The sequence below is a fragment of the Calidris pugnax genome, unplaced genomic scaffold (assembly GCF_001431845.1).
Source record: "Calidris pugnax isolate Ruff unplaced genomic scaffold, ASM143184v1 scaffold213, whole genome shotgun sequence".
Taxonomy (NCBI): Eukaryota; Metazoa; Chordata; class Aves; order Charadriiformes; family Scolopacidae; genus Calidris; species Calidris pugnax.
In genome coordinates, this window is record NW_015090944.1 from 18,263 (window position 1) to 36,949 (window position 18,687).

The 18,687-nt window shown below is 43.2% G+C and overlaps 1 protein-coding gene across 1 annotated transcript in view; it reads right to left on the reverse strand.

The window, feature by feature from the left end:
* LOC106893708 (F-BAR and double SH3 domains protein 2-like) overlaps window positions 1-18,687 on the reverse strand; it is a gene marked incomplete at its 3' end in the record, with an annotated part of 127,713 nt that overhangs the window by 16,778 nt on the left and 92,248 nt on the right. Inside the window, exon 7 of the mRNA XM_014951892.1 lies at window positions 3,372-3,494. Within this exon, the coding sequence (XP_014807378.1) occupies window positions 3,372-3,494 (123 nt within the window). The remainder of the gene's footprint in view (window positions 1-3,371; window positions 3,495-18,687) is intronic.

Below are 18,687 nucleotides of genomic sequence, written 5' to 3' on the forward strand. Positions count from 1 at the left end.
TAGACACGTTCCTGCGTGACCTGCTTTAGCAGGGTGTTGGAGTAGATGATCTCCAGAGGTCCCTTCCAACCCCAGATCATTCTGTGATTCTGTAATTGTTAAAAAGAAAAGAAAAAGATGCCTCAACAACATGGAATTCCTCAGGGAAGTGATGGTGCCTCTGGACTGGGCGCTGGTGAGGCCTCACCTTGAGGGCTGTGTTCAGTTCTGGGCCCCTCACTACAAGAAGGACATCATTGAGGTGCTGGAGCATGTCCAGAGGAAAGCCACCAAGCTGGTGAGGGGTCTAGAGAACAAGTCCTACGAGGAGAGGCTGAGGGAACTGGGAATGTTTAGTTTGGAGAAGAGGAGGCTGAGGGGAGACCTCATTGCCCTCTACAACTCCCTGAAAGGAGGGTGTAGAGATGTAGGGGTTGACCTCTTCTCCCAAGGGAACAATGACAGGAGCAGAGGAAACGGTCTGAAGTTGGGGCAGGAGAAGTTTAGACTGGATACTGGGAGGAATTCTTTTACTGAGAGGGTGGTCAGGCACTGGAACAGCCTGCCCAGGGAGGTGGTGGAGTCACCAACCCTGGAGGTATTTAAGAAACACGTAGATGTTTCCCTTTGGGGCATGCTCTAGTGCCCAAGATTGTTGGGTTGGGTGTTTTGTTTTGTGGGGGTTCTTTTGTGGGGTTTTTTGTGGTTTTGGGTTTGGGTTTTTTTTGTGTGTGTATGGTTAGCCTCGATGATCTCAAAGGTCCCTTCCAACCATGAAGATTCTGTGATTCTGGGATTAAGCAGCAACTTTTCCAACTGGATTTCCTGCTATTCAGAAATGGAGTCAACATTCTCGGGCAGTTTCTTTACAAAGTCAATGTCACTCGATAGATTAAAACAGACTTGAAATCCAAAGATAAATATATACCATATGCAGAACGAAGGCACAGTCAGAAACGTGCATAAATGAAATTATTTGCCCCAGGTTGGTGAAGCTCCTTACCAGAAACATGAAAGAAATGTTATTCAAAACAGCAAATGGAATTTCAGAATTTCAGAAAATGTTCCAAAGGAAACCAAATTTTTTCCAACAGAGAAATGCAAAAAGTACGAGTCTTGAATAGGACCGTTCAGGTCAAAAGGAAGTTAAATTGCATTTTCAAATGCTCAGAGTCATAGGGGAATATTTCACTGAATCATAGAATGCTTTGGGTTGGAAGGGACCTTAAAGACCATCCAGTCTCACACCCTGCCCTGGGCAGGGACACCTCCCACCAGACCACATTGCTCCAAGCCCCCTCCAACCTGGCCTTGAACCCCTCCAGGGATGGGGCAGCCACAGCTTCTCAGGGCAACCTGGGCCAGGCTCTCACCACCCTCACACCAAACAAGTTCTTCCCCACATCTCAGCTCCATCTCCCCCCTTTCAGGGTCAAACCCTTCCCCCTCCTCCTAGGGCTCCCCTCCCTCATCAAGAGTCCCTCCCCAGCTTTCCTGGAGCCCCTTGAGGGACTGGAAGGGGCTCCGAGGTCTCCCTGGAGCCTTCTCTTCTCCAGGCTGAACCCCCCCAACTCTCTCAGCCTGTCCTCCCAGCAGAGGGGCTCCAGCCCTCCCAGCATGGAATGATAGGATAAGGGGTAATGGCTTCAAACTGAAAGAGATGATAGGATTGATGATGAAAGGATTTATAGATGTTGATCAGATCCCCCCTCAGCCTTCTCTTCTCCAGACTAAAAAGACCCAAGTCCCTCAGCCTTTCCTCAGCAGAGAGATGCTCCAGGCCCCTCATCATCTCTGTAGCCTCTGCTGTCCCCTCTCCAGCAGTTCCCTGTCCTTCTGGAACTGGGGAGCCCACAACTGGTCCCAGTGCTCCAGACGGGCTCCCGCACTCAAGCAACTTGTCTCATTCTAAAGCAAATATAATTTAATTCCCTCCCGTGAACAGAAACATTGCTCAGATGGAAAAACTAAAGCATTTCTTCCGATGATCTGAAGTGTCTTTTCTAAGCGTAGCCTGGCAAGCTTCTGATCTTAAAAGTAACAAAGAACAGGTGAAGTATTAAAAAAAACCCCACAATAAATATTTAAATCTTTGCTTTGACGGCAACCCGGGGTTTATTCCAAATTACTAAATTGGTAACAAATTTGTTCCGTGTTTAATCTTAAGCTGCTGTCGAAACATGCTTTTGATATCGAGTTCAGACTCCAGATTCCCCTGTTCTTTTTGAGCCAATTCCTGCAACACGGACCTACAGGAAAAGCTTAAGATTCCAAAGAAAGGATGAGCAAAACCTGGGACCATGGAATAAGCCACCAACCAATGTATTTCAGAGCAAGACACACGTTTTCAGAAGTCACATAATACACATTTTTCTTCTCTGCATATTCAAACTGCAACCAGAATGATATACGCCAAGGTGAATTATTGAAAGTCCTCTTCCACCAGAGGATAAAATACTATTTTCATAATTCTTACAGTTGCTGCCAAGGAAATTCAAAAACATGCTACCGCAGAGCCAATTTTTGACTTTATATCGAATATATACTTTATAACTCATAAAGTATGAATTAGCATCCTTGCAGGTGAATAAGGAACGTGTTAAATATGCTGTTTCTACCTAAGTCCCAGCATAAATGAGCTCTCTTTCTGCCTGGGTGGTTAAGATGTACATATAAAGGAATATTACGACGGCCCTCGAGCAGTTCGTTTGAGCTCAGTGGCCCCAGCATAAACGAGCTCTGTTTCTGCCCGGGTGGTTAAGATGTACATATAAAGGAATATTACGACGGCCCTCGAGCAGTTCATTTGAGCTCAGTGGCAATTACTTATTTAGTTTTAGCCCAGCAGATGAATGATTTCAGTATCAAAATTATCCTGGAAGCGATCACGTATTCCTGATTCTGGCTGCTCGACAAAGCAAACAAACCCTGTCTGGGAGAAGACTCTGTTTTCTGTATTTGCCACTCCCAATTCAAGGGAGAAAACACTGTAATATTTGGGTTTTTAAGCTGAAAGTCAATTAGTAAGAGAGAATCTGAAGAGTTTCAGAGGGCTTTACTGGGATGGATGCCTAACGTGGTACCAGATTACCCAGTGCAGAGCTCAGCTGTGTTTTCTCTTCCCAAACCAGTGAACATCTCTTTATTGATGTTCTCCAAAGACCTGGTACCATGTAAATGTACTCAGGAGAAGGCAAACTGGGTGGCAACAGGAACAATTCTTCCCCAAGAAAACCGTCCAGTTTTTTTTTAACTTAATACCACTCAGGAGTCACCAAAAAAAATAATAACCATTCCGTTCAGTCATTCTTTTGGAAGCAAATCTTAAGCTCGGGGAACTTCTACACGCTCTTAAGCATTCAGTTACAAAGGTTCATTGAGTTCAAACTTACCCTGCTGGAAGTCTCCAGTAAAAACTGGAACGTGTTTTGTACAGCTTGGCACGTCTCGAGTTCAGTCCTGCTGAATGCCATTAAATAATCCTTAAGGTGATCATATACATTGCCGTCGAGAGCCTGCAGGAGGGAGAGAATTTGAGAAAATTCAGAAAGAAATTCCCCAAAGCAGTACGTGCTTTGGAATAGGGTTTATTAATATTCACGTTCGGATTCGTAAGGTATTCAGATTAGTTCTTTTTAATAGAAATTGATCTGTAATTATTAGGGTGGGTGACAAGAGGACACCAGGAGGGATGGCAGTGCTTTATTTCCATTAGATGGCACCACAGAGCACCGTAATGATTTGGGTTATAATAAATGATTTTCATCCAGTTGTGTAATAAAAGCCATCGCACAACGGTGAGGTCGGGTGAGGATAAGGGAACGTGCTCAGGAAAATGTCATTTATGTCAAGGAAGGGACCTGGTCACTTCCACCAGCCAGAGCATCCCTCAAATCACTGGACAACACTCCAAACGATGCTACCAAGACACTCAACATCTGTGTGCTCCAGATACACAGCTGTTTGCTAATTAAAAACTGCTAATCAATACTGTATGTTTTATATAAGTACAACACATCTCTTCTGGGCAAAGAAATACCAAATGTGTAACAAAAATGTATGTATGACATCAAAGTTCCAACTCAAAAGCCTTGTTGTGACCTGAGCCATAAAATCACAGAATCACAGAATGATCTGGGGTTGGAAGGGACCTCTGGAGATCATCCAGTCCAACCCCCTGCCAGAGCAGGGCCACCCAGAGCACGTCCCACAGGAACGTGTCCAGGTGGGGTTTGAATGTCTCCAGAGAAGGAGACTCCACCACCTCTCTGGGCAGCCTCTGCCAGGGCTCTGCCACCCTCACAGTGAAGAAGTTCCTCCTCAGGTTGAGATGGAACTTCTTATATTCAAGTTTGTGCCCATTTCCTCTTGTCCTATCACTGGGCACCACTGACAAAAGACCATCCTCTTGACACCCTCCCTTGAAGTATTTATAAGTATTGATCAGATCCTCCCTCAGCCTTCTCTTCTCCAGACTAAAAAGACCCAAGTCCCTCAGCCTTTCCTCAGCAGAGAGATGCTCCAGGCCCCTCAGCATCTTTGTAGCCTCTGCTGGACCCTCTTGTCCCTGTCCTTCTTGAACCAGGAAGCCCAAAATCCCACAACATCCCCAGGTTACACATAGGTTTAATGCAAGTTCTATATTAAACCTGTACGACGAGTGACCATTTCACTTAAGTTTCACAAATATTCATTTAAATAGTACCCACCAAATTTCACAGACAACCATTGAAATAGTATATTCATGGAAATAGTATATTTCAGGCCTCAACTGATTTAAGAGCGCATTTCCATATAAAATTGCATTAGATTATTTAAATCACTATGAAAATTCAGGGGGAGGGGAAAAAAGTGAAATCGTCCAAGGCTTAAGAAATAGTTTCTGCCCCAACAAAATCAAACCCAACAAAGAATCATAGAATCATGGAATGGTTTGGGTTGGACAGGACCTTAAAGATCATCTAGTTCCAACCTCTGCCATGTAAGAGGAGGCCAACAGACACATGTAAAACAGACACAAATTACTCGGAACTGGCAAAAAAAACCACAAGAGATTTTCCTACTGCAAAAAAGATTTCACCCCCCATCACCACACAGCTCCAGCAACCACCAGATGGAAGCCATGTAAGAGGAGGCCAACAGACACATGTAAAACAGACACAAATTACTCGGAACTGGCAAAAAAAACCACAAGAGATTTTCCTACTGCAAAAAAGATTTCACCCCCCATCACCACACAGCTCCAGCAACCACCAGATGGAATTAAATCTTAACATAACTATATCCTCACCGAAGGATGCTTTGAGGAAAATAATAGAATTGTACCATTGGAATTCTCCAGTCCAAAATATTATATCCCCAACCCACTTTATATCACACTGATTTCTTCCTCCTCTGCCTATAAAGTGTGAAATAGTTCCAAGCAGAAGTCGATTTTTTCCCTCAACCTTAGACATTAAACCTGCCTTCACTTGCTGGTAAAAAAACTACAAAAAACCAAAGAAATGGGAATTTCTTGCAAGCCCAACCCCCAAAGAAGGTGGCTCACTCAGCGGGAAGGGAAGGGAAGGGAAGGGAAGGGAAGGGAAGGGAAGAAGAGGGACCAATTGGATGGGAAAGAGCTACAGGTTAATGCCTCCAGGTTCTTATAAGTGATGTCAGCTCTACCAAATTAACAGCATTTTATTTAAAAGTTGTTATTAATATAACAAGTATATAAAATTAATTAATTAATTAATTAATTCTGTATTTTATATAAATAATAATAGCTAATAGTAATAAAAAACAATTGCGTAAATCTTAATCTAAATCTGATCTTAAAGGTCTGTTCCAACCAAAATGATTTTATGATTCTGTTCTCTCCTCCCAAGGAACAGGTGATGGGACAAGAGGAAATGGCCTCAAGTAGTGCCAGGGGAGGCTTAGGATGGAGACTGGGTACAATTTCTTCCTGGAAAGGGTTGTGAAGCCTTGGAATGGGCTGCCCAGGGCAGTGGTGGAGTCACCATCCCTGGAGGGATTTCAAAGCCAGGCAGAGGTGGTGCTGAGGGACATGGGGCAGTGCTGGGTTTGTCAGTGTTGGGTTGATGGTTGGACTCGATGATCTTAAGGGTCTCTTTCAACCTAAATGATCTTATGATTTCAAACTAAAATAATAAAATAACTCTGTAAGATGAAAATTATGGCTGGGATGTTCATTTGACAAAGATGTAGGGAAATTTCCAGCCACAAATCCCTAAAAACCTAGAGCGATACACGGATGCACTTGAGTTCTGGTCTCTCTTGGAACAGACAAGAGCTTTACTGGTGTCACCTTGAGGTGCACATTAGCTCCAGGAGGCCCAGTCCCCAGACAAGCAGGAGGATTTTAACTTTTATAACGCTGAAGGGGTGAGCCCTCATTGCCATTGTTAGACGAGCATCAAACTTAACATCCTATTCCAAGGGCATTTATTTTCACATCAAAGATGCCAGTTCCCTATAGCAGGTCTGTTGAGCACTTTCAGAGAATACAAATGATGTATAAAATTGCCAAAAGCAGTCGTGCTCTCAGGAAAACCGCCTCACGACGATGGCAATCCTCAAACCCCCCCAAATATAGGACTTGCAGACTTTTATCATCCAGCAAACACCGGGCTGGAGAGCAACGCTGCTAATAAATGTAAATAAATAGTTTCAAAACTTGGCAAAGCAATTACAAATGCTCAGTTTGCAAAAGAGCTGTGATATTTTAAATTCCATTTTGCCCAGGAGCCAGCAATGGGCCCTGGTGGCCAAGAAGGCCAAGGGCATCCTGGGGGGCATCAGGAAGAGTGGGAGCAGCAGGTGGAGGGAGGTCATCCTGCCCCTCTGCTCTGCCCTGGGGAGGCCCCAGCTGGAGCACTGGGACCAGTTGTGGGCTCCCCAGTTCCAGAAGGACAGGGAACTGCTGGAGAGGGGACAGCAGAGGCTACAAAGATGCTGAGGGGCCTGGAGCATCTCTCTGCTGAGGAAAGGCTGAGGGACTTGGGGCCTTTTAGTCTGGAGAAGAGAAGGCTGAGGGGGGATCTGATCAACTCCTATAAATCCTTCAAGGGTGGGTGTCAAGAAGATGGAGCCAGTCTTTTTTCAGTGGTGTCCAAGAGGAAATGGGCACAAACTTGAAAATAAGAAGTTCCATCTCAACATGAGGAGGAAATTCTTTCCTGTGAGGGTGGCAGAGCCCTGGCAGAGGCTGCCCAGAGAGGTGGTGGAGTCTCCTTCTCTGGAGACATTCAAACCCCTCTTGGACACGTTCCTGTGGGCCCTGCTCTGGGTGGCCCTGCTCTGGCAGGTGGTTGGACTGGATGATCTCCAGAGGTCCCTTTCAACCCCAGATCATTCTGTGACCCTGTGAAAGCCCACACGATATGACACGGACACATTTCTCAGCCAAGGAAAACCCACAGCTCCAAAAAATCCTAAAAACTCAGCATTGCACCGAAAAAATGACAATTCCATCCCATCAGTTACAGGATGAGGGAGCTGGTTGGGTACAAATGGCTTTCAATGATAATATATCTATTCACTCTATAAAACTGTAATTATTCTATCAAGCTGGATATGTTAATATTAAAACAAAAGACTTGAACTTGCTGAACTATATAGTAATAAATTAACATTTATGTGGGGTTTTATAATACCAAATCTGAATCTCATTTCCTAACAAACTATTTGACCCAAACCACCGAACAGCCCAATTTGGGTTTGAAAGAAAAAGGTCTTTTCAAAATTTCGGATCACACAATTTGAAGAGGAAATTGTAAAAAAAAACTACCAAAAAATAAAATAATAAAAAAACCCAACACGCATTATTTCACTACAATGGCTTTTGTTCCCATTCTGAATCTCAGGAGATTATTAAATCACTTACTGTATTACAATCAGATTTAAAACCCTGTCATTATCCAACCTCAAAAGAAAATCAAGATTTTTTAATTTTTACTTTTTATTTTAAACAAATCTGGCATTAGAACTACGATAATGTACTGCAGAATTACCATTTCCAAGGAGAGAAAAAAAGACAATGTTTTTTAAGAAATAACTTCTTCACAGTGAAATTGTCACCCTAAAGGGTAAAAAACTATTTCCCCACCTGAGCCCAAGTTTTAGCTGAAAATGGCTGATTTTAGGACGGACAAAAATTGAAACTGTTAACAAAGGCAATGGATACAAAACCAAATTAAAGTGTATTTTTATAAGAAACCCTGTACATTAATTCAAATCGATAAAATGACAAGGGTGGGCGGGTGGCAAGAACATTTCTCTGATTTCAACATAGTTTCAAGTATGACAAAACATGGTTTTCCAAGGAAAAATTCCGTCCCAATTATGATCATCATTTTGAAGAGATTTTCCTTTTTTAATTCAAGAGGTTATATTAGACGTTTTAGGAACTAACTTCTATTCTATTCTATTCTGTTCTGTTCTGTTCTAAACTCCTATGCACCAGTTTTAATCACTTCACTGAGATTTCCTCAAAAGCAAAGATGTAAATAAAACTATTTATAGATGCTCTTAGTACATCTGGTCGCCTTTTGGCTGTTGTTCTTAATCTAAACTGATAAAACACGACTCAGAAAAGACCGTGGTGAACACATCGTGTTCAGCCATGTAACTTAATTCTTGGAGAAGAGGGAGAACAAGCTAAGCCACTGTGCATTTTTTGATTTTAAAAGACTCATTCCTTCTCCAAACCCATAGGAAAAATGGAAATTATTTGACTAGAGTCATGCGAAGGCACCAAGGTGGGTCTTCCATCATATCTCATTTATTTAGGAAATATTCCCATTATTCTACTCGTGTTTGTCTTGCACAGAAACTGTGAAGTTGTGCTGAAGCTTTGCATCGTATTTTTTACAGTTTAAATTCAGGTGTTTGAATTAAACCTCTCATTTAGCGACCTGAATCCACCCGGCATCAAAACCTGGAGCTTACAGTAAGATAAAACCCCACAATTAAAACCACCCTCGTAAAGCCACGTGGGTGTTCACTGACTAATTTACACCGGTCTCATATGAATCAGCGCTGGCTGGAAATAATTTTATATTTTTAAACATGAGCACTTGTTGTTTTAGATCCTTTTGAACTCCCTAACCCTCCCTGGAACCCCACTCCTTCAACAAGGTGACCATCATGGATCAAATCAAGTTTCCATTTGTGAACATCCACTTATTTTTTTTTAATTTTATTGAGCTGATCATAGAATGATAGAATGGTTTCAGTTGGAAGGGACCTTGAAGATCATCTAATTCCAACCCCCTGCCCTGGGCAGGGACACCTCCCACCAGACCAGGTTGCTCCAAGCCCCCTCCAACCTGACCTTGAACCCCTCCAGGGATGGGGCAGCCACAGCTTCTCCACACAACCTGGGCCAGGCTCTCACCACCCTCACACCAAAGAAGTTCTTCTTGATATCTCATCTAAATCTCCCCTCTTTCAGGGTCAAACCCTTCCCCCTCCTCCTAGGGCTCCCCTCCCTTATCAAGAGTCCTCCCCATCTCTCCTGGAGCCCCTTGAGGGACTGGAAGGGGCTCCAAGGTCTCCCCGGAGCCTTCTCTTCTCCAGGCTGAACCCCCCCAACTCTCTCAGCCTGTCCTCCCAGCAGAGGGGCTCCAGCCCTCCCAGCACCTCCATGGCCTCTTCTGGACCCGTTCCTTCCTTCCTGATGCAACTCAACACTTGACCTGAGCCCATTTTACGCCCAGCATTAAAAACCTTGGCAAACGCTTCGTGAAGCTGCCACCACTTTGCCGGAAACAATAAGAGCTGATGTTGAAGGCCAAGAATTTCCTTACATGGGTGGAGGGAACAGACCAAAATTAGACCTGCCCCTGCCCCACCCGGATGCAGGCTGAAAATGAAAAGATAAGGAAAAAGTTTTAAAGGAACCAAACAAAAATCATTGTGTTTGAGGAGGGACAGTTTTCTATGGAGTCCATGGGATTGCATCACGGGAATGTTGGTATTTTCCTGTTAGGTAATCAAAGCCAACCCTCAAATACAAGAGGAGATCCATATCACAGATGCCTTCTCTTTATTTTTGCTGGCCTATTAAAAATTAAAACGTAATTCTTACACCACCTTATTCTCATTTGCATTGAAAACCCTGTTTTATTTATCCCCAATCTGATTTATTTTGAAAATAACCTGTAGCTCATTAAGATCAGGGACTTGATTTTTCACCGTGTATTTTCCGTAACTCTAAACTTCTTCTTACTTAATATTAAAAAAAACAAAAACAAAACAATATAAATTACTTAACGTGCACACTGAGGGAAGCTTTTTGAATGTTTGTGTTTAAAACCAAAACAATATAAATTACTTAACGTGCACGCTGAGGGAAGCTTTTTGAATGTTTGTGTTTAAAACTTAGGTCTATAATCCATTAAATAAACAGTGTGATCTGACGGACGGTGCAGTCTGGGAATTTTCAGTTGAATGATCTTGGCAAATGAGACTCCGAGTGTTTCAGTTTTTCTACACGAACACCTCAGAATACATAAAGGAATATCCATAGGAAAGGTAAAATAATAGCTCAATTGTTAACAGGAATTATTGCTATTAGTTTAAGCATCCTTCTGGGTCTCTGAGAGGTTAAAAACAGAAGGAGTTTGGACCTGTTTTATCCCCAGTGTGGCAATGGACCTCAGATTATTTGCCAGTGAAGGACAGAGTATTTTAAAAACTCGTCTAAAACTCTGCAGTAATAAAGTCAACAACTCGAATCAGCTGCCTTTGCCCACCTCAGCAGGATTTGGATCAGTGATACGGGACAGCATTTCCCAAGGACACAGGGAGAGAAAGGAAGGAAGGTCAGGAAAACCCATCCTTTTCAGCAAACGGTTACATTCCACAGTGATTTTCCCTTAAAAATGCTGATTCCTGGTAGTAATTTATTGTAGGCACCAAAAAGTTCTACTGGAGAAGAGGAGCTTGTTTTCTTTAAGTCTTTTCCTTTTTTAAATCCTTCCATCACTGCAGTATTTGTCACTGCTGAAATACTCTTCTCCTCCATCAAGACATCGGAACATAAAAGTGAATCACATCTTGTGAGTATTTGTCAACAAAAAGCGACTCCTGAGTCTAAATTATCAACAAACCCGAGATCAAAGCAGAAGAAGCACGTCTGCACCCACCCCGTATCTGCCGACATGAAATTACTGCTGGGTTCTGAAGTTCTCCCTCATCTCAATCCTGGAGGAACAACTGCACCTGGAGGAACAGTCTGAAGCCTGACTTAGAGCTGCCTGGGAACCTCCTGCCCTTCATCGGCTCCACATCTGAGAAAAATCCCATTTTTTCTGCTAAACCGTACGTGCAGGAAAAGAAAGCTCAAAAAAAACCCCACCCCTACCCTCTTTGCTGGATCAGAAAGTTAGTACCGGATCTTCTCAGCCTACATGGAGAAAGGACAGGAGAGACGTGGACCTGTTGGAGCAGGGACAGAGGAGGCCACCATGGAGATGTTGGGGGGGCTGGAGCCCCTCTGCTGGGAGGACAGGCTGAGAGAGTTGGGGGGGTTCAGCCTGGAGAAGAGAAGGCTCCAGGGAGCCCTTGGAGCCCCTTCCAGTCCCTCAAGGAGCTCGAGGAGAGATGGGGAGGGACTCTTGATGAGGGAGGGGAGCCCTAGGAGGAGGGAGAACGGTTTGACCCTGAAAGAGGGGAGATGGAGCTGAGATGTGGGGAAGAACTTGTTTGGTGGGAGGGTGGTGAGAGCCTGGCCCAGGTTGCCCAGAGAAGCTGTGGCTGGCCCATCCCTGGAGGGGTTCAAGGCCGGGTTGGAGGGGGCTTGGAGCAACCTGGTCTGGTGGGAGGTGTCCCTGCCCATGGCAGGGGGTGGGACTGACGATCTTTAAGGTCCTTTCCAACTCAAACCAAACCATTCAGTGTCTCACCACCCTCAGCATAAAAATATTCTTCCTTAGATCTAGTCTAAATCCACCCTCCTTCAGTTTAAAACCCTTCCCCCTCCTCCTAGGGCTATCCCCCTGATCAAGAGTCCCTTCCCAGCTTTCCTGGAGCCCCTTGAGGGACTGGAAGGGGCTCTAAGTTCTCCCCAGAGCCCTTTCTTCTCCAGGCTGAACCCCCTCAACTCTTCAGCCTGGATTAAAACAGCTTTTGATGGCTTCTTCTGTAACCTGGCACCTTCAGCTCTGCTCTGGAAGTACTTCAGTAGGTTCCAACCCTGAAGTACAGGTGGACAGTCAAGTGTCCTGGGCACCTCAGTTGTCCTCAACCCCTGCAGTACCTGGTTTCTTTCAGTGTTGGGAGTTGTCACACACAAAGTTATCAGCGAAAACAAACAAAAAGGGTCATAACTCACAGACATTTTTGCTTTGCCAGCCCTTACTGCACTTGGAGCAAAGTCTTCTATATCCCATGCCTCCAACCTGTTCATGTCTCCTTGAAATGAAGAAGGTTTTGGCCCAATAACTCAAAAATCTCTACAGAAAGATCCTCTGCCACCTCTCTGCCAATATACATAACGTGTCTATTTAAATCAACAAAGGCTGGAGAAGCTATTTTAGTTTCCTCATCTTTTCCCCCAGCCTAGAGAAGGAGCTTTCATCATGGCCAACATGAGAGCAATAAACAGTAGAAGACAACAAGTGCCCTGACTTGTGTTTGTTCCTCTTTCAGCTGAGTGCCCACAAACACACTCTGCACTTTCCCTTACCCCACAGCTTTGTATTTTCTAAAGTCAATAGTTTCGGGCTTGTTTGCCAGTTCTTTGTTTGGTCTCATTAGTCACTTGATGATCGATCGCTCCGCACATCATTTTGTTCCTTTAAAATTTAGGGACATTGTTTTTAACACCAAAACCTTTGTCACTGAAGTCTACTCTCAGCACGGAAAAACCATGGAATGACCAGCAGATGCCCATCACCTTCCCCAAATCCAGAAACAAAGTAACTTTAAAACAATTATAACCCAAATTAATGACGTTATAAAGTACTCCTAGATTTGTCTCTACGGATCTCATGGTTGTGCCTTGTAGTTGTCCCATTTAATGATGAGGAGGTTGGTGAACAGAGACGCTGAAGGAAGTCTCCTTTAGAAATTCTTTCTGGAAATAATATATATATTTAATTCTTTGCCCCACAAGAGCAGGAGAGTTACCTGATGGAAGACAGCAATAAATTAACCCTTCAGAGTTCAAGAATAATTCTCCTTAAATCAGTGGGAACACCCTGCGTATGATGGCCCTAAGAATGGACAAATCAGATCTACTCTATAAGGCTTAAAAAAACCTGGAAGAGGAAATCAAAAATTCTACTTTATAAGGCTTAAAAAAACCTGGAAGAGGAAAACAGATTCTTTCTAATTTAGAAATAAAAACCTTTGGGAAAAGCAGGTGTAAGTATCCTCTCCGAAGACTTCTTGGACCTATTTTGCTTTTTCTTTCATAGCACTGGAATAAATCCCAAGGGGGTGGATCCTTCTTCGGACATGGCTGATTTTCAATAAATTGCCCTGGTGCAACCAGCTTTGCTTTTGTACTTCCTCCTTCTTGGAAAAAAAAAAAATAACTCTGGCTCCGATCCAACGCTCCGAAGGCGGCTTCATGGCAGATCGTCACCGTCACGTTACCTTTGTGTCTGAAGAAACCTCTGTGCTGTTCCTGCCAACAACATTGGGCTTCCATCACGCGGAAAAATGTATATTTAAATCAGCCTTTTGCCACTGATTTCTGCCATTTGAGGATTCTTACACTGACCACATCATCATCATCATCATCATCATCATCACGACTGCTGAACAGCACTGGAGTACGTGGTATTTGCAGTTGCCTTCCTTGGTTTTTTCTTCAGTAGGAAAATGTACCCAACAATGAATTGTTTTGTTGCTCAGTTTTTAAAAAAATAATCTATTTTTTACAGAATTTAGAAGGTAGGGTCAAGAAATGTACTTTGCTGGAGAATGGGCTCGGACCACGATGATTGGTTCTAGGGATGGTTCTAATGAACCTTCGCTCCTCCAAGATCTCATCACACACAAACACAACCCCCTCGCCAAGAAAACTCCCAACATTTTTCCTTCCTGTAGAATTGCAAAGGGGTGGATTTACCAGCAAGTCCCCACATCAACATTTTTCCTTCAAAGAAAGGGGTGGATTTACCAGCAAGTCCCCACAGAAGCCTTTGTACTAAAAATTAAACATCTTTGACTCAGGCACAGTGGCTCTTCAGGGCAAGTCTCAAAACCTTCTATATTCTAGAAGAGTATAGACCAAGGAACAGAAACCTTAAAGTGCCACAAATGTGCGTATGAAAATGTATTACATTCGAAAACCTCTGTTTCTTAATAGTTAAAAATACTCCCTTGGCAGATAAAATGCATTAAGAAGTGTTAAAAAAAAAAGAAATCAGATATGATCATATGGATTCCTCACGAGCTTTTATTTTCTCTTTTGCATCCTTCCATGGTTTTAACCATTTATTTTGCCATTGCTGGTTTTAGTTTCTGTTCAGTTGATTCAATCTCTGTATTATCATTTTAATAGCAGTTAATTTTTTTCATCCACTGTGCTCTTCATTTCCTTCTCCAAATAAATCTATTGAACAAAAACCTTCCTGCTCCAACACAGGCTGCTCTTCCCATTTTTTATTTGGATTTATCGCTTCCATATGGGTTTTTTTTTCCTGTACATGGGTTTAAAGTTACCTGTCACTTCCAGCAAACGAGTCAGGGAACAGGCTTTTCAAAAGATGCTCTCAATAAGCGCAGTGATGGCAATGATGCAATATTAAAAACTTCATTTTATCTATAACTGAGCATTTCAGGATCTTACACCACCAAAGAGACATAACGTGCCGTTGACAAATGTAACACCGCACTGTCTAATCCACAACACCACAAAGGGTCTTTACAGAATAATAAAGACATTTTCCAACTCAAATTAAAATGCATTTTTCAAATTTTATATTAAAAAGTCAATTAATTAAACAGTAGAATCACAGAATAGAATAATAGAATCATAGAATGGTTTGGGTTGGAAGGGACCTTAAAGACCATCCAGTTCCAACCCCCTGCCCTGGGCAGGGACATCTCCCACCAGACCAGGTTGCTCCATGCCCCCTCCAACCTGGCCTTGAACCCCTCCAGGGGTTAGACAGGTTAGATATTAAGAAGAAATCCTTTACTGTGAGGGTGGTGAGTCCTTGGCCCAGGTTGCCCCGAGAAGCTGTGACTGCCCCATCCCTGGAGGGGTTCAAGGCCAGGTTGGAGGGGGCATGGAGCAACCTGGACTGGGGGGAGATGTCCCTGCCCAGGGCAGGGGGTTGGAACTGGATGGTCTTTAAGGTCCCTTCCAACCCAAACCATTCTATGATTCTATGATTCATGAGGTTTGCATGGACCCACCTCTCAAGTATGAAAAGGGCAGAGCACATTCCATACAGCAACCCCCCCCTGTTCCTGAAAAGGCACTTACTAAAGGATTACTAAACACTCCTCACCAGTCGTATTTACATTTAAGGACCAAAAGAAGTGCAACTATTTTTAGGAATTTTTGTAATCGACACAAATGAGCAACATGTTCTTAAAAGGAAACCAGCTCAGAGTCACTGCACCGTGATTACCGTCGTAATTATAGAATCGGAGAACAATGAGAGAAATTATCCTGAGCAATAAAGGAAAAAACACGATGGGGATGTGCCAAAGGTAGAGCAGCTGCAGTTCAGCACAGCAGATTATTCCCTCTTTCCCAAATACCGCTCAGGAATTCCACGTGCCAACGAGGCTCTATTACTTTTAGCAGTCCATTCCCATTTATTCCCAAGGGAATCACCCTAACAATTCCTGCACACACTCCTCAGAAGCACCAGTGGGCGAGGAGAGAGGGAGAGTTTCAGTCTGAAATTTGCAATTAAAAATATTGTGAAAGGTTTGTCCCTTTTGAACAGATTCACCCCAAAACAAACCCGGGCAAAAAAACAAACCCCAAAACATTATAAACCCTTTTCCTAAAACCCTTGATGGGTTCACTGGTTGCCTCATTTTCTCCAAAAGCTGACAGTATTTGATAGTCTTCTACACTATTTGATACACAACAGTGATGGGTAACAAAACTCAACAGAAAAGTGAACAAAATGGGATCTGGTGGTGTTAAACTACCTTTGAATTAAATCACTGCTTAAGCATGGCCTGAGTGGAAACACCTAAATATATTTTAGAATCATAGAATCATAGAATTGTCCAGGTTGGAAGGGACCTTTCAGATCATTGAGTCCAACCATCAACCCAACACTGACAAACCCACCACTAACCATGTCCCTCAGCACTTTCAAATCCCTCCAGGGATGGTGACTCCACCACTGCCCTGGGCAGCCTCTGCCAAGGCTTGACAAGTCTTTTGGGGAAGAAATTGTTCCCAATGTCCATCCTAAACCCAAGAAGAAATTTTTCCCAATCTCCATCCTAAACCTCCCCTCACGCAACTTGAGGCCGTTTCCTCTTGTCCCATGGCCTGTTCCTTGGGAGAAGAGACCGACCCCCCCTGGCTACACCCTCCTTTCAGGGAGTTGGAGAGAGCCAGAAGGTCTCCCCTCAGCCTCCCTTTCTCCAGGCTCAACAACTCCAGCTTCCTCAGAAGTTCTCCAGACCCCTCTCCTTGTGCTCCAGACCCCTCAGCAGATCTGTTGCCCTTCTCTGGACATGCTCCTTATCCAGCAAGTGGTCCATCCATCGAATCCATGAATCCCCAATTTTGAGACCAGGATGTCGTGCGGGACAGTGTCACCCCAATTTTGAGACCAGGATGTCGTGCGGGACAGTGTCAAATGCTTTGCATAAGTCCAGGTAGATGACATCTGTTGCTCTGCCCTTCTCCACCAAGTCTGTGGCAGTACCATAAAAGGCCACCAAATTCATCAGGCACAATTTGCCCTTGGTGAAGCCATGTTGGCCATCACCAATCACTTCCTTATTTTCCATTCTTTTCCTCCTTATTTTCCATTTCCCTATAACACTGCTCCGATGACCCAACGACAAGACATAGAATAGTGCAAGAAACACTTAAATCAGAGGAAGAGATGGCCAAGAACCCAGCAGGTTTGAGATTTCTTTGATACAAGGGCATCTTTAACATCTAATTATTTGCTATTAAATAGAGACTTTCACCAATTTGATGAACATTATCTCCGATATCCCTTTTAAATTTTAAACAGGGTTGCAAGACCCAGCTGGACAGCAGAGTCTGTGCTCAACGTGAATGTCAATAAATAGAATTTAAATAGAATTTAAATGGAGATATTCGTACCTGACATCACATATACATACCATAAAAATACAGCAGAATAATCCCACACAATCAATGCCCATTGAGAAGAGTGAAGCATGACAGAAGCGAGTCAAATATTAAAACTTCTTAAATTATTTGGGAATATACAATCACAAATACTTGTAAAGATTTTACTTAGAAAAAAGATGCTTCTCGCTCAGATTTTCTGTCTTCCTTTTCTTCACCTTTTTCTTAGGACTCTACGTTTTTTAATTTCTCTTTTATTAAACCGAATCCTCATATATTAAATTAAATTATTGTTATCTGTGATCTAATATAAAACACTGAACAATTTGATTAATAGAAGCACTTAAAAAAATTTATTTCTAATATCCTTTAGTTTGAACTAGAAACCTCATTTCTACTGATCTCCACTTCCCTGGTTTTATATATCCCTTATACTTCAGGCAAAATTACCTTCAAATAAATTTAGGCACCCAAAAATCAGAATACTGTCACAATTAGGTAAAAAAAAAATTTGTACAGTATCTTTAGACCATTTTCAGCTCCCGTAACTTTGCGTTATGTGAGATTAAAGCCCTTCAACCTCAGCATTTAAACTTTCCTGAAGTTTTTGAAATGCATTAATATTTTTAAAAGGTACTAATTGAAAGGTGTTTCTCGGTGCGGCCGGACGATGCTGGTGCCGAGGGGGAAGGGAGTCCACCCACAACAGATGGGGTTCTGATGGACCAGCTGATCCAAACAGGTTCTTCCCATTAACAACGAGCAGCCCTGGGCTCTAGAGAGACGTTATTTATTTTAATTAGCATTTAAATCCTATCTACAATTACCTTGGGCCTTCACTAATTTGTAAAACATTATAAATATCCTCGCTCAGCTGGATTGCACTGCTCCAGTTAGTCCATCATCCGGCATTAGGGATCTAATGGATCTACTGGTAGGGAATATTTGCTTCCCTTCCACGACATGAGGGTTTATCCACACTCTAAAACCTTTTTAGCCGAGATGACAACTCGAACAGATGGGATTTATATTTGTTTTTCCTGTATGAAAACTAGCAGATAGATGGACAAATCATATTGCAGGATTCAGGCCCCTCCTCCTCGATTGCGCTTTTCGGCCAGCTTTCCAATCAATTATCTTCCCAGCAATTTGTAAATCTAAATAGGAATTTCTTGCCTCCTAATGCCCTTCTGTGCCTTAATTCCAGTGGTGAACGGATCAGCTCCATTCATTTCCCTGCAGATGAGCTCACAGGGAATCACAGAACGATTTGGGTTGGAAGGGACCTCAAAGATTATCAAGTTCCAACCCCCTGCCCTGGGCAGGGACACCTCCCACCAGACCAGGTTGCTCCAAGCCCCCTCCAACCTGCCCTTGAACCCCTCCAGGGATGGGGCAGCCACAGCTTCTCGGGGCAACCTGGGCCAGGCTCTCACCAC